Source organism: Lepisosteus oculatus, chromosome 5, assembly GCF_040954835.1.
Source record: "Lepisosteus oculatus isolate fLepOcu1 chromosome 5, fLepOcu1.hap2, whole genome shotgun sequence".
In the NCBI taxonomy this organism is placed as follows: Eukaryota; Metazoa; Chordata; class Actinopteri; order Semionotiformes; family Lepisosteidae; genus Lepisosteus; species Lepisosteus oculatus.
In genome coordinates this window covers 40789000-40806129 of record NC_090700.1, presented here as the reverse complement: position 1 = coordinate 40806129, position 17130 = coordinate 40789000, and the positions used below count along the sequence as shown (strand labels likewise).

The 17130-nt window shown below is 51.3% G+C and overlaps 3 protein-coding genes across 3 annotated transcripts; 2 read left to right on the top strand and 1 right to left on the bottom strand.

Moving 5' to 3' along the window:
* Nucleotides 1-2088: 2088 nt before the first annotated feature.
* Nucleotides 2089-7469, top strand: ccnd3 (cyclin D3). Its single transcript, XM_015342748.2, has 5 exons — nt 2089-2783; nt 4189-4404; nt 5601-5763; nt 6149-6291; nt 6526-7469. Exons 1-5 carry the CDS (start codon nt 2538-2540, stop codon nt 6730-6732), a joined length of 975 nt encoding a protein of 324 aa, XP_015198234.1. The 5' UTR covers nt 2089-2537; the 3' UTR covers nt 6733-7469.
* Nucleotides 7470-8082: 613 nt separating this feature from the next.
* On the bottom strand, nt 8083-12513 carry bysl (bystin-like). The gene is made up of 7 exons (XM_006628481.3): nt 12085-12513; nt 11285-11447; nt 10638-10776; nt 10394-10527; nt 9709-9869; nt 9516-9618; nt 8083-9225 (listed from the first exon to the last, which is right to left on the bottom strand). The coding sequence occupies exons 1-7, from the start codon at nt 12359-12361 to the stop codon at nt 8874-8876; spliced, it is 1329 nt and encodes a 442-aa protein (XP_006628544.2). The 5' UTR covers nt 12362-12513; the 3' UTR covers nt 8083-8873.
* Nucleotides 12514-12689: 176 nt separating this feature from the next.
* Nucleotides 12690-15681, top strand: med20 (mediator complex subunit 20). Its single transcript, XM_006628480.3, has 4 exons — nt 12690-12787; nt 14332-14480; nt 14754-15007; nt 15109-15681. The coding sequence occupies exons 1-4, from the start codon at nt 12774-12776 to the stop codon at nt 15331-15333; spliced, it is 642 nt and encodes a 213-aa protein (XP_006628543.1). The 5' UTR covers nt 12690-12773; the 3' UTR covers nt 15334-15681.
* The last annotated feature ends 1449 nt before the right edge of the window (nt 15682-17130 follow it).

The following is a 17130-nucleotide window of genomic DNA, read 5'->3' as shown; positions in this document are numbered from 1 at the left end:
GATGCACAAGTAATGAGTATAAAGCTTCACTCTTAAAAAAGTTTTGGAGAGCAGTATTTCTATTCGCTTCTTCACCGATATTGCAGTAAAGAAACTGAAAGAAGGAAAAGACAGGCTGTGTGGTCAGGGTGAATTTGCATGGAGCCGCAGGGGGCATCCCCACTGCTCCCCAACTCAGCAGCCTGGGAATCCCCCCTGCACCCTGACTCAGCAGCCTGGGCATCGCCACTCCACCCTGACTCAGCAGATTGGTTGGAAGAATAGAGAGAATTTCAGAGCTACAGGGCTTCAGATGTACATTTGCTTTTGCATGACCATCTCTTTCACTCCTGATTTGTCCTGGTGCTGCAGTTTCCTCACTAAGATACTCACAACGTTAAAATAACTTGTCCCACTAGGGTTTCTCCCCACAAGGAAGGCATCTCATCTACCTGTCTCATTTCCTCTCTCCCCTGTGGCCACACAAAGTTATGTCATGTCCTGAGTTTACTGGTACCATCGGACAGTACTATGGTAAACTAATAGCATGTAAAGGTACCCCCTTGTGAACTATGGGTTTAGATAAGGCAGCTTCTACTCAGGCACAGTTTAAAAATCATCAGTAGAGAGTCAGGCCTGACTCAGGGTGTCTGTGGCTTGATGTGTTAACAGGAAACATTAAACAAACGGCTGTACTGTAAGCTCCTGCTGCTGTGCTTGCCCTATCACCGTCTCACCTGGGGGTGCAGGTGTCTTTATCCCCAGTGCCAGGTCAGTGGAGCAGGAGAATTGTGTTGACTGTGTGTAGTAGTGAGAGTCTATCTGTGTGTGTGATGTCTGTTGGTGTGTGTGTGTGTCAAGAGCGTACTTGTGTGTGTGGCAGTGAGTGTGTGTGTGGCACAGACAGCGGGTATGTTGACAGTGAGAGAGCGGTACTGTACGCAGTGTGTGTGGAGTGTATGTGTGGCGTGTGTATGTGTGCTGTGTGTATACTTGTGTGTGTGCACACATTGGCGTGCAGTGGAGTGAAGTGGGGCTGACAGTTGAGACCACATCCATTAAAACAGAATGATAAAAATAAAACAAAATGTCTTTGCCAGGTGTCTCAGAAAATGTTGTCTGGGGCTTCAGTTCACAGCTCTACTGTACCCACTCCTGCAGGAAATGGCTTTTACACTCAACTTCAGATGACAAAAACAACTAAAAACAAGAGAGTCAGCTCTGATCTCTGGTGCTGTGATGTACAGCAGTACTGTACTCGGTGTGGAGTGTGTGTGCAACAGTGAGAGAGCAGAACTGGACTCAGTGTGTGCAACAGTAAGAGAGCAGAACTGGACTTAGTGTGTGCAACAGTAAGAGAGCAGTACTGGACTCAGTGTGTGTCTGTGTGTGGAAGTGAGAGAGTTGTACTGTGCTCAGTGTGTTTGGAAGTGAGAGTGTGTGGCGTGTGTATCTGTGTGTCAGTGTGTGCTGTGTCTCTGTGTGTGGCACTAAGAGCAGTACCTGCAGTACTCTGCCATCTCTAAGTGGGGAACTTCATTAATTTGATTTCTATATAAGAGATCAACTTCAAGTGACATTTTTTATTCTTAATGTTACAACACATTTTCAAGTTTGTTACTAATAAGTCAATATGCTTTATGTATTTAACTGTTTAGGCCCTTGCAGCATAAGTACTCTAATCATTCTTTGTTAACTTTATTTCCTAATGGTATTATGCAGTTCATCTTGTGTTAATGTATATTTTCAGTTCAATAACATGTATCATAAAAACATTACATTATATAACATTTATTAGTTTCACATTCTAGTTTTCCTCTGACCTCTGATCTAAACACAGCTCATTTAATTTTAATTAATCCTGGCCTCGTGTCTGAGTATGTCTGTCACAGATTTCATCTACCGCTGCACAATAAAGAGGAATCATTTAACTCTAGAGGTTTTCTTTATATCATATTTTATTTGAGTATAACGATACACAACGACATGTTGGAGAATGGACAGCAGCTTTATTTTTTTATTTTAACCTGAACTGCTCTTCCTGCAGCGTCACATCTACCGCCCAAACCTCTGCCCCGCACAAAGATGGCCGCGGCGGCGTCCTTCATTGGTGCAGCGACAGCTGACGTCACAGGCGTATATAGTGTCTAGATGCCAGCGGCGGGCTGTCAGCGGTGGTCGGGCTCGGTGGCGGTAGGCACGGGGTGAGGTGTTCAGGCGCACACGAGCTGACCCATTGGCGCTTGGAGTTTTTCCATCTGAAATAGCCAAGACACGTAACTCCAGACTGGGCAGTCGTGGGAATACCCGAAACACCTACCTCCCAGCTCCTACACAAAAGAGTCCGGAACTCTTGATTTTGGAGTGCCTGCCACCCTGAGTACTTTTACCACGACAAGCCGTCTTACCCCTCCTAACGCCAGCAGTAACGGAGCATACCCACGCTGCCCACGCCAGTGTCACTCGGAGTGAAGTCCCGCACACAAGGAACGCGCCGCCGTGGGCTGTGGGCTTGCTCCGCTTGATGACTCTCTCCCTTTCGGCGGTCCTGCACCCGAATGGAGCTTCTGTGCCTGGAGGACCTGCGCTTCGGAACGAGCCGCTCCCCGAAACCGGCGTCCCTCCCCTGCGGCGTGTCCGTCGCCCGGGCCCGAACCGACCCGACGCTGACCAGGGACGACCGGGTCCTGCAGAACCTCCTGTGGCTGGAGGAAAAGATGCCGCCGTGCCGGCCTTACTTCGGCACCGTGCAGACAGACCTCCAGCCCTACATGCGGGAGATCCTGGCCGAGTGGATGCTCCAGGTAAGCGGCCCAGCAGAACCCGTGTTCTGCCCCGGGCTGGAAAGACTGGCCCGCTCTGTCCCTGAACCCGGTACGGGGCTGCTTCGGGTCATTTCTCTTTTGTTAAGTTCGTGCGGGTAAGAGCTTCTGTATCGTTTGGGGAAAAAAACTTTTTTTTTGCCTTTTTTTTTCCACACAAAGAAAAAATAAATATCCCAAAAGTTCTCCTGAACTGCCCACACCTCCCCTCTGACTGTAAGGTGACACTTCAGTTTCCGTCTGCCCGAGCAGCCTCTTAAGTTACTCCCCGTTTTCGTTTCGTTTTCGTGTTTTCATTGCAACAGGATTGAGCCGGTGTCCCGGAGAAGTTAGCCTGTCGCTGTCAGGCTGGCACGGGCGGGGTTGGTGGCATTGCATATCGTAAGGGTTGTGTGTGCTGTTAGACTCGGTCAGTAGGTAATGTGTTTCGCTGTTCGCCCCTGTCTGCCTTCCACACCGAACCTTTAACTTTTAATAGGCGATGTGGGTAAATATTTTCCAGTTGGATAGTTTATAGTTTTACAGTTTCCAGATAATTAGTGTTATGTAAAAAATGATAGGTCTTCAGCCTATTTTTTGCACTTGTTACACAGGATAAATCAGATAGAAACCACAAGGCTGAACATTGGGGATGATACAGTAATAGAGAGGAAGGAATGTGCATCAGTCTCTCACTGTTCATTAATCCTCTGCTGCCCCCCACCCTCCCACTGAAGGGCTCAAGTATGGAAGCACAACACTGCCCCCTGCTGGTACACCCTCCAATTGCACAAGGGCCATTGGTTTCCAGGCAGACTAGAAATTATCCATTGAGCGTGTAGATCAAGTTGGTGTGTGGAATGTGGCCGTGTCCTGTGTGGGCAGTGTGGCCGTGTCCTGTGTGGCCGTGTCCTGTGTGGGCAGTGTGGTGTGGAACGTGGCCGTGTCCTGTGTGGGCAGTGTGGCCGTGTCCTGTGTGGGCATTGTGGTGTGGAACGTGGCCGTGTCCTGTGTGGGCAGTGTGGTGTGGAACGTGGCCGTGTCCTGTGTGGGCAGTGTGGCCGTGTCCTGTGTGGGCAGTGTGGCCGTGTCCTGTGTGGGCAGTGTGGCCGTGTCCTGTGTGGGCAGTGTGGTGTGGAACGTGGCCGTGTCCTGTGTGGGCAGTGTGGTGTGGAACGTGGCCGTGTCCTGTGTGGGCAGTGTGGTGTGGAACGTGGCCGTGTCCCGTGTGGGCAGTGTGGTGTGGAACGTGGCCGTGTCCCGTGTGGGCAGTGTGGCCGTGTCCCGTGTGGGCAGTGTGGCCGTGTCCCGTGTGGGCAGTGTGGCCGTGTCCCGTGTGGGCAGTGTGGCCGTGTCCCGTGTGGGCAGTGTGGTGTGTGAAATATCTGCCTCTGCTGTCACGGCCCAGGTGTGTGAGGAGCAGAAGTGTGAGGAGGAGGTCTTCCCTCTGGCTATGCACTACCTCGACCGCTACCTGTCCGGAGTCCCTGTGCAGAGATCCCACCTGCAGCTGCTGGGCTCCGTCTGCATGTTCCTGGCCTCCAAGCTGCGCGAGACCGTCCCTCTGAGTGCCAGGAAACTCTGCATCTACACTGACAACTCCATCACCGCCTCCGAGCTGCTGGTAACTACACCGGGCTGGGGCAATTACCAGTAATTATCCCATTCCAAAACTTGCTGTCTCGAATACTCTAATTGCTTATGTCAGTATAGTGTTTCATCTAAAAGAAATCCAAAGCACATGATTTGTAAGAGGAGACCCAGTTCCAGCAGCCCCACCTGGGTGATGCACAGCAGATCAGGGGAGGAGAGAGGAACTGCTACAGTGGGGTTGATACCTCTACTCGACAGGGTCCCTGATCACCATACTGGTTGGTTTGAAAATTCTGGTGTGAAAATAAGAGCTGCACCTACTGGCCCACCACCACCACTACCATTCCAGTATTGGCCAGCACACTGCAGTCAATGTCACTCTCTCAGGAAGCTGTCATGTTTGTAGTGAATCAGACAGAGCAGGGGGAGATGAAGCTGTGCAGGTGAGGTATCCCCGCTGGGGGTCACGCACCTGATCAACCTGATCTGTGGGAATGTGGGGCTGAATTTGTTGTATTAAAGATTCACCAAACCTGTTCCTTTCCTTCCGTTGTTCCTGTCCTACTTTTAGCTTTATAGTCTTCATTTCTGGCTGGTCAGAGTGTGGCACCACAGACTTTCTGATAACTCAAGTTATCCTGTCATGTTGGTTACTGTGATAAAACCTCTCTATGACCTTTAAAGTTGGGCTCGTTCAATGCCTCTGGAGAACTGTGGCATCACTCAGAGATGTCTGAAGAGACAATAGACGCCTACCAATATTGACCTGGGCTGAGCATTTGGCTTATTTCAGCTATACAGAATGCCCTGCCTTAGAACATATTTTTCTCTTAACTGAGATCATTTAGTTTATTTAACCACATGCCCAATTAATGTCTGTGTATTTATCGTCTATAACTTAATTTGGGCCTGCTTTCATCTGTGTCCAGCTTGTTAGTCTTTTTAGCTCCCGTGTCTTTGGTTAAGCTGCCAAGGAAAGACAGGTGCATTGTGTGTCTTTGCAATAACAGGTTTGCAGTTTACATTCACATACTTTTCTGTACCATGCTTGGGGTGTATTGCAGCTCCTTGGTGGCCTGTAGTGGACTGCACTAAGGACTGGAACTGGATTAAATAGGAGATTGAACTTCTTGGGGGCAGGCATATACTGGGGGCTGTATCACGGGCTGTGTGGGGTGGGAGGGCACGAGGGGTTCGGTGCTGTGGTGACAGGGTGCTGTGTTGCAGGACTGGGAGCTGGTGGTGGCGTCGAGGCTGCGCTGGGAGCTGGCGGTGGTGCTGCCCTCCGACTTCCTGGAGCTGATCCTGGAGCGCCTGCAAAGCCTGCCCTGCGGCGGCCGGGACCTGGTGCGCAAGCACACTCGGCTCTTCATGGCGCTGTGTGCCTTAGGTACGGGCGGCCGCGCGCGCACACCGGCGGCGCCAGGCACGGGGGCTGGGACTGACAGTGATCTGTAGCTGAACTCCAGGTGAAAGTGACCCCTGCACGTTCCCTGGAGCTGCAGGCCCAAGGTGGCGTTGGTGAGGCAGAGCCTGACAGCAGTGCGGGCAGAGTCCTCGCTCCCCCAAGTGGGTACAGGGTTCCTCTACGTTGCAAGCGTTGCAAAGTAAAGGCATGACTGATTCCAAGTGGGTTGGGTATATAAAACTACTTAGTATTTCTCAGTCCTTTTAATGTGTAAATACATGAACAGTTGGGATTGGTTTTATGAGCTGACCTGTGTTTTGGTGTGGTCTGAGGTACGGGGCACTCAGTCTGCCAGTTCTGGTTTCAGATATGAAGTTCTCCATGTACCCGCCCTCCATGATCGCAACGGCCAGCGTGGGAGCTGCCATCCGCGGCCTGCTGGTGCCAGATCCTGCCCTCTCCGGCAGTTCCCTCATGGAGCAGCTTGCCAAAATCACTGCCTCCGATGTGGTGAGTGTGTGTCCTGTTGTGTTGTGTTTCCGTCTGGCTGTCTGTGAAGTGGCTTCCCTTTGCTCTTGCACGAAGTACAGAGTGCTCGTCCTCCAGATCTGTTAACGAAGGGCAATCCTGTACAAGAGTACAGTTCTTCTTTACGCTACTGTTCTGCAGTGGTGCTTCTGCGTTAATCTCCTATTCCTGTTCCCCTCCTCTGTCGCTCCCCCTCCTCCCTCTCTGTCCTGGCAGGACTGTCTGCGATCCTGCTTGGAGCAGATGGAGGATATGTTGCAGCGCCACCTGCCTAAATCATCCTGCCAACCCAGGACTCCCGAGCCTAGTCCCGTTGGCACCCCCACGGATATCCACGATGTCCACCTGACTGCGTCCGGCTCCCTCCTGTCGCCCCACAGCCCACCGAAGAGATCAGCTGGGGGAGGAGTGGACGGTCACTGAGGAGAAGGGAGACCCATCCCGGCATGGACGTACCCCAAGCTGAGCCCTGGTACGGGTGTACCCCAAGCTGAGCTCCGTGCCGAGACTCTGCCGTAAGCACGGACAACCAGCTCAGCTCAGCTCTCAGCCTTCCATTTTGGGTTCCAGCTGTTCAGTCTCATCATACTGTTTTTTATTGAAATGTATTTAAAACATTCCCAAAAAAATGCATTCGATCAACTGTTTGTTCCTTGTTGCACATCTGTTTTGTGCAGTTTTGTTTCAATTATGGCTGAAAGCACCCTGTTTGTTCCAGTGGGCTGGAGAGCCTAACCTGTCGCCCTTCTAGTACATTTCACTGCAGCAGCCAAACTGGATACAGCACCACGTTGTATTCATCCTGCTAATTTTCAGTAAAACAAATGTAGCAGAATTCTGCACTGCATGTTACTAGAGAGGATGCAAGCCGAGTAGCCCTGTTCTGATGGAGAAAGAATGGATATGGATCCCTTTCCTCCCATCTGTTCAACAGTTTTGTTGGAGAATTTTGAGAATTATTTTTTCTAAGCCTGTTTGTCCCAGAAGCATAACTGCTGTGTCAAAGACTGCATCTGCAGGTGTGAGTGTTTGTCAATTAGCCAACAGTATCACTAACTGCTCCTGTTTGGAGAGTTTAAAATGTCACCTTTTCAAATAAAACACAAGACTGCTGCTGTTAAAAGATTTTTAAACAATGAAAATTAAAATATTGAATTGTATTTTGTGGCTGTTCAGTGGTGGTGATGTCTCATTTCTGGTCTTGGGAGCAGCTGGAATGTGTCATTGTGCACAAATAGCTCTTCTCTGTTGCAGAAACACACTGAGAACAGTTTCTGTTATGGTCACTGGAAGGTTCTATCTATAAAAGTTATGTTATACTCCACAGATGTTTTTTAAAATAGTTCTACAAACCCAAATTACAAGCACCAAAGTCCCAAATACAAATTATGAACTTAGTATAGGAAAAGGGCCTACACCAGGCTTGGATCTCAACTTGAAAATACATAGCTGAGTAAAACACAAAATTATAGAAATCGATCATTTTGATTAAGCTGGGAGCATGTGATGGCTGATCAGAAATGAAGTCTATTTTAGTGAACCTGGATCTGTTCAACCCTAATATGAGAAAGAAGCCACTAAAGCAGCAGAGACACAGTAAATTACTCGGTATATAAATTAAGTATGCAGTGATCAATACTTTTAAAATGTTATCCCAGTTGTTCAGTAAGTGCTATACACAGTGAAAACCCCTCATGAAGATCCTCAACCTTTTGAGTTCAGTTCCTGAGTCAGGTTGGATTACATCCGTGAACTCAAAACAATGCACACAAATACCAACCAAGTACTTTTAATGCTGCAAGTTTACATTAAACCTCCTCATTGTTTGTTCTGATTGGCAGAAACTCACCCAGCAGCCTGTGAGTCAGAGTCAGAGTATGCCCGCTCTGGTGGGTGAGAAGTTCAGTAAACAAACAGTGTGGTTCTGCAGTTGCTGTCTTTTCAATTTCAGTTTTCCACTTGGGCTTCTTCGCGAGTCTAGACGGCTTTTTGGGAATGTCTATGGCCAGTTTTAGAAAGCTGACAGCTCCACACAGCAGCAGCCTCGGGCCCTAAACACCCCTTGCCCTCCCAGCTCTGCTAACTGGCTCTACACAACTCACAGCTTTTTTCCTCAGTAAGAGCAGCACGCACTGAGCTTGCACAACATGCCACAGCACTCTCTGACAACTACTTGAACGCTTGCTTGCTGGCAGGCGGGGTGACTCCCTTCGTGACGGTGTCTTTATCAGAGAAGGGTGCCTCCAGCTGTGAAGACGGGACCTCCTCTCCCAGTCAGAAGCCTCGTCCCCTTCACATTCCCCAGACCCCGCCAATCCCATGCGAAATCCGCATCCCGAGTCGCACAGTCGAGCTGAGCCCAGGGCAGGACTGAGCCGGCCCATTCCCCCCACAGGGAAACATTTGCTTCTGCTCCAGGAAAGAAGAGAAGAAAGGCGCCATTGCGTTTTGTTGAAATCAAGAGGAAGCACGACGTTCTGCCGTTTGGCCTGGAACAGGGAAGCGACGCAATTTCTCTAGAACATGATGAGGCAGGAAGGCGGGGGGCCGGGGCCGGAGGGCGTCTAGTCCAGGGCCATGGCGGGGGCGGCGGTCTCCTCGTCGCGGGACTTCGAGTGCTGCAGCTCCCGGCGCACCTCGGCGGAGATCTGGGGGTGGCAGTGCACCCTGAGCAGCTCCAGGAGCGCCCCCTTCTGCTCGGACGACAGGTCCTCCTTGTAGCGCTGCGCCAGCGTCAGCAGGCTCTGGTGCCACAGGACAGGCAGCGCGCGGCGGTCGCTGCGGAAGCGCAGGAAGTGGAAGACCAGCGCGTCCAGCACGCGGAAGGGCAGCGCGTACTTCTTGTCCAGGAGCAGGCGCAGGAAGATGCTGTTGGCGCCGGTGTACTCCATCTCCGCCAGCTTCAGCATGGCCGCGCTGGAGGAGGGGAAAGACAGGGACCATTCAGTGTGCTGAACTTGCCCGAACCTCTGCAGCATGAAGGGGACCTCTGAGCCCCTGCCCAAAGGGCTGTGGGTTTGAATCCCAGGTGGGGCCTCTGCTGTTTACCCCAGAGTAAAACAACACACCTCCAGAAATGGACACCAACATGTGTACATGGGGGAAAAAAAAAGGTGCTGCAATAGTAACTTCTGGAGGTTGCGCTAGATAAAAGTGCCTGCCAAATAACGAAATAATATTGCCGGCCCTCCCTCCTGCTTGTGTACCTGGAGTGCAGGACAGGGATGGAGCACTTGGTGATGATGCTGCCGATGATGATGGCCTCTCTCAGCGTGCAGGTCCCCGACTCGCACAGGGGGATCAGGATTCCTGAGCGAGAAAGAGGGGGGAGAGACGTTAGCGATGTGGCTCATCTCCTGCACTGCCAGGGACGGCCATTATAAAGCCTTAGACTCTCACCCTTGAACCAGGCCCCAGGCTTGAAAAGCGCCTTCTTCAGCGCGCTGTACAGGTGGAAGTTGAGCCGTTTATACTCCGCGATGTCATCTCGAATCCGCGGCAGCAGGACAAGGTTATAGAAGCGTTGAGCCATCCTCTCCTTCAGATTGGAGGAGAAGATCCTGCAGGTGGCAACAGGGAGAAAGAAAAATGAGGCGTAGAAAAGGGACACCTGCACACGGACAATAATTCACACAGGACACATCCGACAGCTGTCGCTTGACCTGGTTGAGTTTAACCAGGTTGTACTGTATACATTGTACCGATTAAGCATAACAGTAGCAATTAGCTTTACACGCTCTTCTGTGCATATTGAGGCACATATGAATTCCCATCACAAATTCAAAAGCCGCTACCAGTTGAATAAAAGCCTGCAGTTTGTAAAACTATAAGTGGATCAGAATCCTGCGCAATGGGTGCTCTCATGTTCTTGGACGCATAGCCCTACGAACACGGAAAGAGTTTGGGGCTGAAGTGGTTTATGAGAGAATGTTTTCTTGGTTAAAAAAGAGAACCACTTTACAGAGACGACAGGAAAGCCTCTCCTCTGTCCGTTTGCACAGTGTCAGCGCTACAAACCAAAAGAACAGCAGTGCGGTCTGCCGGCCAAGTGTTTCGGGAGCTGTGAGGGGAGTGTTGATCTCACCGTGTGGCCTGGTACATCGCTGCCGCCGTCCAGGTCTCCGGCTCTGTGATGTACAGCACCTGCTCCCAGTTGGACAGAGCAGGCACGATCTTGAAGGCCTTGGGCAGCTTTCCGCTGCGGTACTTGGACAGAACCTGGGAGAGTGCGTCAGAAAGGACAGTGAGGGAGAGACAGGGAATGGCAGCACACAGACTGAGAGAGAGGGTGTCCCCGCCCACACCGTGGCCCAGCACAGGACGCTCACCTCCTTCACCCCCTTGTACACCTCAATGACTCGGGGGTCCAGCTGGGGCATGGGGTGCCCCGACACCTCCGACATCACCGTCTCCACCTCCGTCTGCTTCTCTGTGATCTTCTCCATGATGATGTCCGCCAGAGTCCTCCTGGGGGAAGAGGCACAGTCGTGAACGCAGCCTGACACACTGAGGCCGGAGGATAGCAACCACGCACTCCGCACACGGGGGCAGGACATTCCAGGCTGGAACAACGCAGGGCTTAAGGAGACAGTCACTTGTCTGCTGTTGGCCACATCAAACCCTGGCAGACAGACCCCAGAACTCCCGAGTGCCTCAACAGTCTGGACTCCTGGACCGCTCCTGAACATTGACTATTACTGGACACACAGGGACTCTGCTGCTGGAACTGATGTGGGGTCTTTTCATTGCCAGAGAAAAGATGGTCCCATCTCAAGGATTTCTAGACGTAAACAGATATTCAAGGCAGCTTTTCCAGCAAAGTTCCGTACGTGTGGAAGAGAGCACTGCACACGATTTGTGGATTGTGGTTGAGAAACACTGAGTAAACTCTGGGCTGCGCTGCTGGAATTCTAGCAGGTTTGCTGTTGCATTGCCAGAGCCCGGCTCTGTGAGGTAGGTCGGTCCGGGTCAGTACCTGAGCGGCGGGTTCTTGCTCATGAACATCTGGATGGCCTTCTCATCCTCCGGGTCCACCTCCACCTCTGCCCCTGCCGCCCCCTCCCCGTCCTCTCCATCTCCCCCCTGCCCCAGCGCCGGCCATTCCTCCTCCTCCGAGTCCGAGTCCCTGGAGCCAGAGCCTGCAGGGCAACAGGAACAGGTCAGAAAACCCCATCAGGGCTGTTGGGAGCTAGCTGATCCCATCATTTCACCCAGATCTTTCCAGAAATGGCCCAGGGAATGAACTCCAACAACATGGCTGGGCCACTTGTTTCAGACCTCCACCACCCTCTGTGTATAGAAGTACCTCCTGGTCTCAGTTTTTAAGAACTCTTCCCAGTAGTTTTCACTGTTGGTTCTGAATCAAATCGCAACACTCTACAGCGATACAGTTTGAGACGGTGACAACCCCCCTGCCCATAACTCTCAGGACACTAGACACCAAAGGAGGATTCAATGTTTGCTACTTGCTCTCAAAGTGCCAGCATTACGGCTGGCTTCATGAAAACCTGGCCAGGTGGGTGATGGGATTGTGGCCTCTCGCTAGGGGTCGCGCCGGAGGCCGTGTGTGACCAAGCAGCTGAAGCACAGCAGAGAGAAGCGGTATCTGATTTCCACCTCTTTTGTACGAACAGTTCACGAACAGGACGCCTCACTCATGTCACTCTCCTTACAAACAACGCGGCACGCACAGCCGAGATAGGTCGCACCCGTGCCGGACGCAGGACCAGCCCGTGACAAGCGGCACGCGTTCTGTCACCCTCGCTAAACACTCACCCAGCACGGTCGTGGGCTGCTTTTTACTCTCCGCAGTCTTCCCGAGCCCGCACTCCGCCTCCAGCTCCTCCTGCTGTATCCGAGCCTGCTCCAGGATCTTCCGGGACAGCCGCTCGTCCACGTACTCGTCCTCAGCCTCCTGCCGGCGGCCACGGCTCTTCACCCGGCCGCTGCTCTTCACCTCATCGCTCTGCAGGATCTGCTCGGCCAGAGGAACCATCGCGACTCGGCTGTGCTCCGCTCTCCCTCCGCCTTTCGTCTTCTTCACTTTCGGCATCTCCGTAGGCGCCGATTCGCTCTGCTGTCAGAGTTCTGTTTGTCTTGTGTGCCGAAACCTGTAAAACAGACTTAAAACTCTGCCCGCACATGTGGAGAAAGACCACTCAGCAAGCACGCGTGACCCTTTGCCACTCACCGGAAATGATGTCACCGCCCCTCCACCCCGCACAATCATGGCGACACTCGAAGCACAAAAAATAAAATTGAAGACAACTTTTAAAAACGTCTTTATAGGAAGTCTTGAAAATGATCATTTAATTTCACGATAAGAATAATATGAATATAAATTAGCTGTACTAATTTGTTATTGTCAACCTCCGATCGTGGCGTCACTTCCTCTTCCTGATAACAGGAAGCTCGTGTCTGAAGTAACGTGAAGTTAGAGGAGTCTTGTTCTGTCAGAGGCGAACATGGGTGTAACGTGGTAAGATTAGTTATTTGAATCTTTTATTGCAGCAGAAACGTCATTTCATTGACAATGGCGATCCGGAGCGTATTGTTTTACACGGCTGGACATGGTGTTGGAGCAATGCGAGTTTCATACCTACGTGTACAACAACATAGTCACAGCTGGGTTCCTCGGGTCCAGAGCCTCACCATAAATATTAAATAATACGATAACAGACGTTTTTAAACTGGTTAACCGCGGCCCTGGTGGGGCTGCGCCGACAGCAACAGTTGTGAGTTTGCGGACTTTAGAAGCCATTTGAAACGAAATGGTCTGCAGTTTGAAAGGAGGCAGCGTGCTTTGTTTACGTGCAGGGACAGGGTGTGCTATATTAGCGGAGTCTCTGGTCCGGCGGTATATCGTTACAATTACAGTATGATGATGCTGCAGGAGGAGAAGAAGGTGGTTTGGAGAAAGGAGCTGTTTTGAATTATGTAACTGCAGCCTGGCTAATGCAGGTTATTCCAGAACCGATTGCATTTTCCAATTTAGCAGTATGTTTAAAAAGCTTTATGCACAGTTGTGTCACAAGATGACACTTTTGAACCAACTCTTAAAATAGCACTATAGTTTTGCTCGGTTCCTAGAACAATTTATTTAAAACTTTTATGCATTTAAAAAATATATAATTTAAACGATCTAATTGATATATGATGCTTTGCTTTTTTGTTTTTAAACTATCTGCTTTATAAGAACTCAACTCCAGTCTTGACTTGACACAGTCCGGCAGTGTGTTAAAAATACCAGTTAAACTCATAATTTGTTCAGTTAGGAAGGTTATTAGTTGAAATCAGTGTGTGTGTGTGGAGTGTTAGCTGTAACCCTGTGCTCTGGCAGTGTGTGTGTGTGGAGTGTTAGCAGTAACCCTGTGCTCTGGCAGTGTGTGTGTGTGTGGAGTGTTAGCAGTAACCCTGTGCTCAGGCAGTGTGTGTGTGTGTGGGGAGTGTTAGCAGTAACCCTGTGCTCTGGCAGTGTGTGTGTGTGTGGGGAGTGTTAGCAGTAACCCTGTGCTCTGGCAGTGTGTGTGTGGGGAGTGTTAGCAGTAACCCTGTGCTCTGGCAGTGTGTGTGTGGGGAGTGTTAGCAGTAACCCTGTGCTCTGGCAGTGTGTGTGTGCGGAGTGTTAGCAGTAACCCTGTGCTCTGGCAGTGTGTGTGTGGGGAGTGTTAGCAGTAACCCTGTGCTCTGGCAGTGTGTGTGTGTGTGCGGAGTGTTAGCAGTAACCCTGTGCTCTGGCAGTGTGTGTGTGTGTGCGCGGAGTGTTAGCAGTAACCCTGTGCTCTGGCAGTGTGTGTGTGTGCGCGGAGTGTTAGCAGTAACCCTGTGCTCTGGCAGTGTGTGTGTGTGCGCGGAGTGTTAGCAGTAACCCTGTGCTCTGGCAGTGTGTGTGTGTGCGCGGAGTGTTAGCAGTAACCCTGTGCTCTGGCAGTGTGTGTGTGTGTGGAGTGTTAGCAGTAACCCTGTGCTCTGGCAGTGTGTGTGTGTGTGTGGAGTGTTAGCAGTAACCCTGTGCTCTGGCAGTGTGTGCCAGGTGCCGGTGGTGGAGGGGAAGAGTGTCCAGCAGACAGTGGAGATGCTGCACAGGAAGCTGGAGCAGCTGGGAGCAGTGAAACAGGGCAGTTTCTGCGTGGACTGTGAGACCTACCATGCGGGGGCCATGGGCACTACAGGTGAGAGCGCTGAGCGAGGGAGCGTGGTTACTCTGGATAAAGAGAGAGGTAGAGTGTTGTGGAGAGAGTTGTCCAACACAAAATAGCACTGAGAGCTTGAGACAGAGGGTATTAAAAAAGCTAATAAGGAAAGGGGGAAAGATGCAGATAGATAATACCCCTAGCGCACAGAGGCTTGATGCAGAAGTAAAATGTTTGTGTTAGAGACCCAGGCTGAGATGGTACAAAGATGAACGCCCTGCTGGCCTGTACATTCTCCCTCTCTCACCCCAGGGCAGCCCACCAAGTTCCTGTACGTAATGCACAACTCGGAGATGCCTTTGAGCTGCTTCGCTCTCTTCGAGGGCGGGCCCTGCCTGGTGGCCGACCCCAACTTCGACGTGCTGATGATCAAGCTGAAGGGCCACTTCCAGAACGCCAAGGGTAACAAGGTGGAGAGCCGTGGCACGCGCTTCCAGTACTGCGACTTCCTGGTCAAGGTTGGCACCATCACCATGGGCTCCAGCGCCAGAGGGATCTCTGTGGAGGTGAGGAGCAGGAAAGCACCCAGTGGGAGAAGTAGAGGTGGGAAGGGGGCAGGAGTGAGGAGCTGAAAGGCTGCTAACATTGCGTGTGCCCGTGTGTGCAGGTGGAGTACTGCCCATGTGGGGTGCCCAACGACTGCTGGAATCTGATGAAGGAGTTCATGCAGGGATTCCTGGGACCCCACACCCCCGAACTGCCCATGGTCTTCACTGCCAAACCCGACGGCATCTACAGCCCCTCCGACTGCTCGGACACCATGGCGCAGTACCTGGAGCTCTTCGGCAAGGTGCGCAAGCAGCAGGTGGCAATCGGGAGCAGCATGCGCTGAGAGGAGGCCCCCGAGTTCCAGAACAGGTTCCCATCCCTGCACGAGCCTGAGCCAGCTGTGCTTGTGTGTGCGCGGGTCCGAGTGGGACACTGGACTTCCTGCGCGAGAGGCACAGCAGCCTGCTGGAAAGCTCCTGGCGCCTGGAGAAACATTCCTCCTGTTCCAGCTCATAGCAAGGGGATCATCCCAGTGTGCTGTTGACAAATACTGAAGGTTAAAGGTGTTTGCGCGCTCTGCTAGAACTTGTTCCAGGCGGCCGCAAAAACTTTTCAAGTGTTTCCTTTGCAAGGAAAATGATTCTTATAATGTGATCCTCCTTCTTCAAGTTAAGTAAAAACTTGGTCAGTTTTCAGGTTTCAGGTGTTTTGGTTCCTAGTACTTCTGCATTAATACTAATGTGACAGCAGTGCTAATCACCCTGTACGCTGGGCTGGGTCTGGTCAGTTCTGGGATGGGAGGCAGTGGCCCTGAGGAGGCCAGAATTTCCAAACCTGTGCCTCTGTATAGTAACAAGGTAACGAGGGATGCTGTGCTGTAGGAGGTGACTTCCTTTGGATCAGACATTAAAACATTGAAGTCCTGTCTACTTGGTCATTAGAAGACCTCGGGGCACTGTTTACAAAAGGACAGGTGCTAACCCTGCTGTCATGACTATAATCCACTAGGAATATGTACAGTCTAGCTTCCATAACATTTTCTGTAATCCTACTGGTGAAGCAAATTCTTCTCGGTAATTCACCCTATCTGCTGCGTGTCACTCGGGTGACTGATGCCACACTTCTGCAGTGGATAAACTGCGTCCCCTCCTCAAGATACAGCTGTAGGGAGCGCAACGTGCTAAACAAAAATGAGTAAAGACGAGCTCTCAAGGTACGTCACAACTGTAAGGACCCCCTGTGTTTCTTCACTACTCATGCGAGTTCTGCTGTGTTTGAACAGAAGCAGCCAGGTGTGCGGAAGAGGTGGTCAGGGTATAAACGGTGCTTCCTTCTGTGGAACTGGGAGTGGGGGGTGTTTGAGAATGGAGACCAGGCCAGCTTTCAAGGGCGCAGGAGTCATGCAGATACCTCCTGCTTCTTGTGATCCACATGGTGTCTGCTGCATAAGTAAAGCTTTGCTCCCAAGGAAGCGTTTTCCTCTCGACATCACCAACAGGACTTTGAACTCTGCAGTTATCACCAAGGCGAGACTCCTGGAGAGTCTTAGCGAGAAGCAGTGCTGCAGGGAGAAATGAAAATGTCGCTGTGCACAGCAGGGCAGGGCAGCGCAGGGTAGCAGCTCCCAGTTACAGGCAGTGAGGCGATCTGTGTGCCGTTTTCGTGCACTGGCTAGGCCTGGCAGGTGTGGCTCTGATCCGGACGTCTCGGAGTCTGGGAATTAGCCTCTTAACAGGTTTTGTGGAGTGAATCCGTGTTACAGTCTCCTGCAGGAGTACTGCAGGATTCCAGGGAAAACTATTTCCCAATGATGAGCTGAACCTGAAGCACGTTGTTCTGCCTCCGTGTTCCCCAGCGTGCCGCCGTGGGGACGGTGGAGGTGACGATGTGGGAAAAATTGCCTGTTGCTTAACTGCATCTTTGAAGGTGCCGGTCTGTCAACGGAATGCGTGTCTGAGGAAGGAATGTATGGGTTTTGTTCCTTTGAGCTTATAAGACCCGCCGGCTTTTTAGTTGGGTGTTTATTTAGAAATGGAAAAAATGCGGTCGTTTTACAACGGAGTGGAAAAGTGGTTATTTTTAATATAAGGTCCCCTGACACAGGTGAAGCTGACGTGACAAAATTGGAAGTTTTAATATC

What these genes read in the sequence shown, in the direction of transcription:
- ccnd3 (XM_015342748.2), top strand. Translation starts at nt 2,538, where the DNA reads ATGGAGCTTCTGTGCCTGGAGGACCTGCGCTTCGGAACGAGCCGCTCC. An exon ending in TGGCCGAGTGGATGCTCCAG is followed by an intron (nt 2,784 to 4,188) that starts GTAAGCGGCCCA and finishes GTCACGGCCCAG; the next exon opens with GTGTGTGAGGAGCAGAAGTG. An exon ending in AAATCACTGCCTCCGATGTG is followed by an intron (nt 6,292 to 6,525) that starts GTGAGTGTGTGT and finishes CTGTCCTGGCAG; the next exon opens with GACTGTCTGCGATCCTGCTT.
- bysl (XM_006628481.3), bottom strand. Translation starts at nt 12,361, where the DNA reads ATGCCGAAAGTGAAGAAGACGAAAGGCGGAGGGAGAGCGGAGCACAGC. An exon ending in AGCAAGAACCCGCCGCTCAG is followed by an intron (nt 10,777 to 11,284) that starts GTACTGACCCGG and finishes CTCTTCCCCCAG; the next exon opens with GAGGACTCTGGCGGACATCA. An exon ending in TGTACAAGGGGGTGAAGGAG is followed by an intron (nt 10,528 to 10,637) that starts GTGAGCGTCCTG and finishes GCACTCTCCCAG; the next exon opens with GTTCTGTCCAAGTACCGCAG.
- med20 (XM_006628480.3), top strand. An exon ending in GGGGGCCATGGGCACTACAG is followed by an intron (nt 14,481 to 14,753) that starts GTGAGAGCGCTG and finishes CTCTCACCCCAG; the next exon opens with GGCAGCCCACCAAGTTCCTG. An exon ending in CCAGAGGGATCTCTGTGGAG is followed by an intron (nt 15,008 to 15,108) that starts GTGAGGAGCAGG and finishes CCGTGTGTGCAG; the next exon opens with GTGGAGTACTGCCCATGTGG.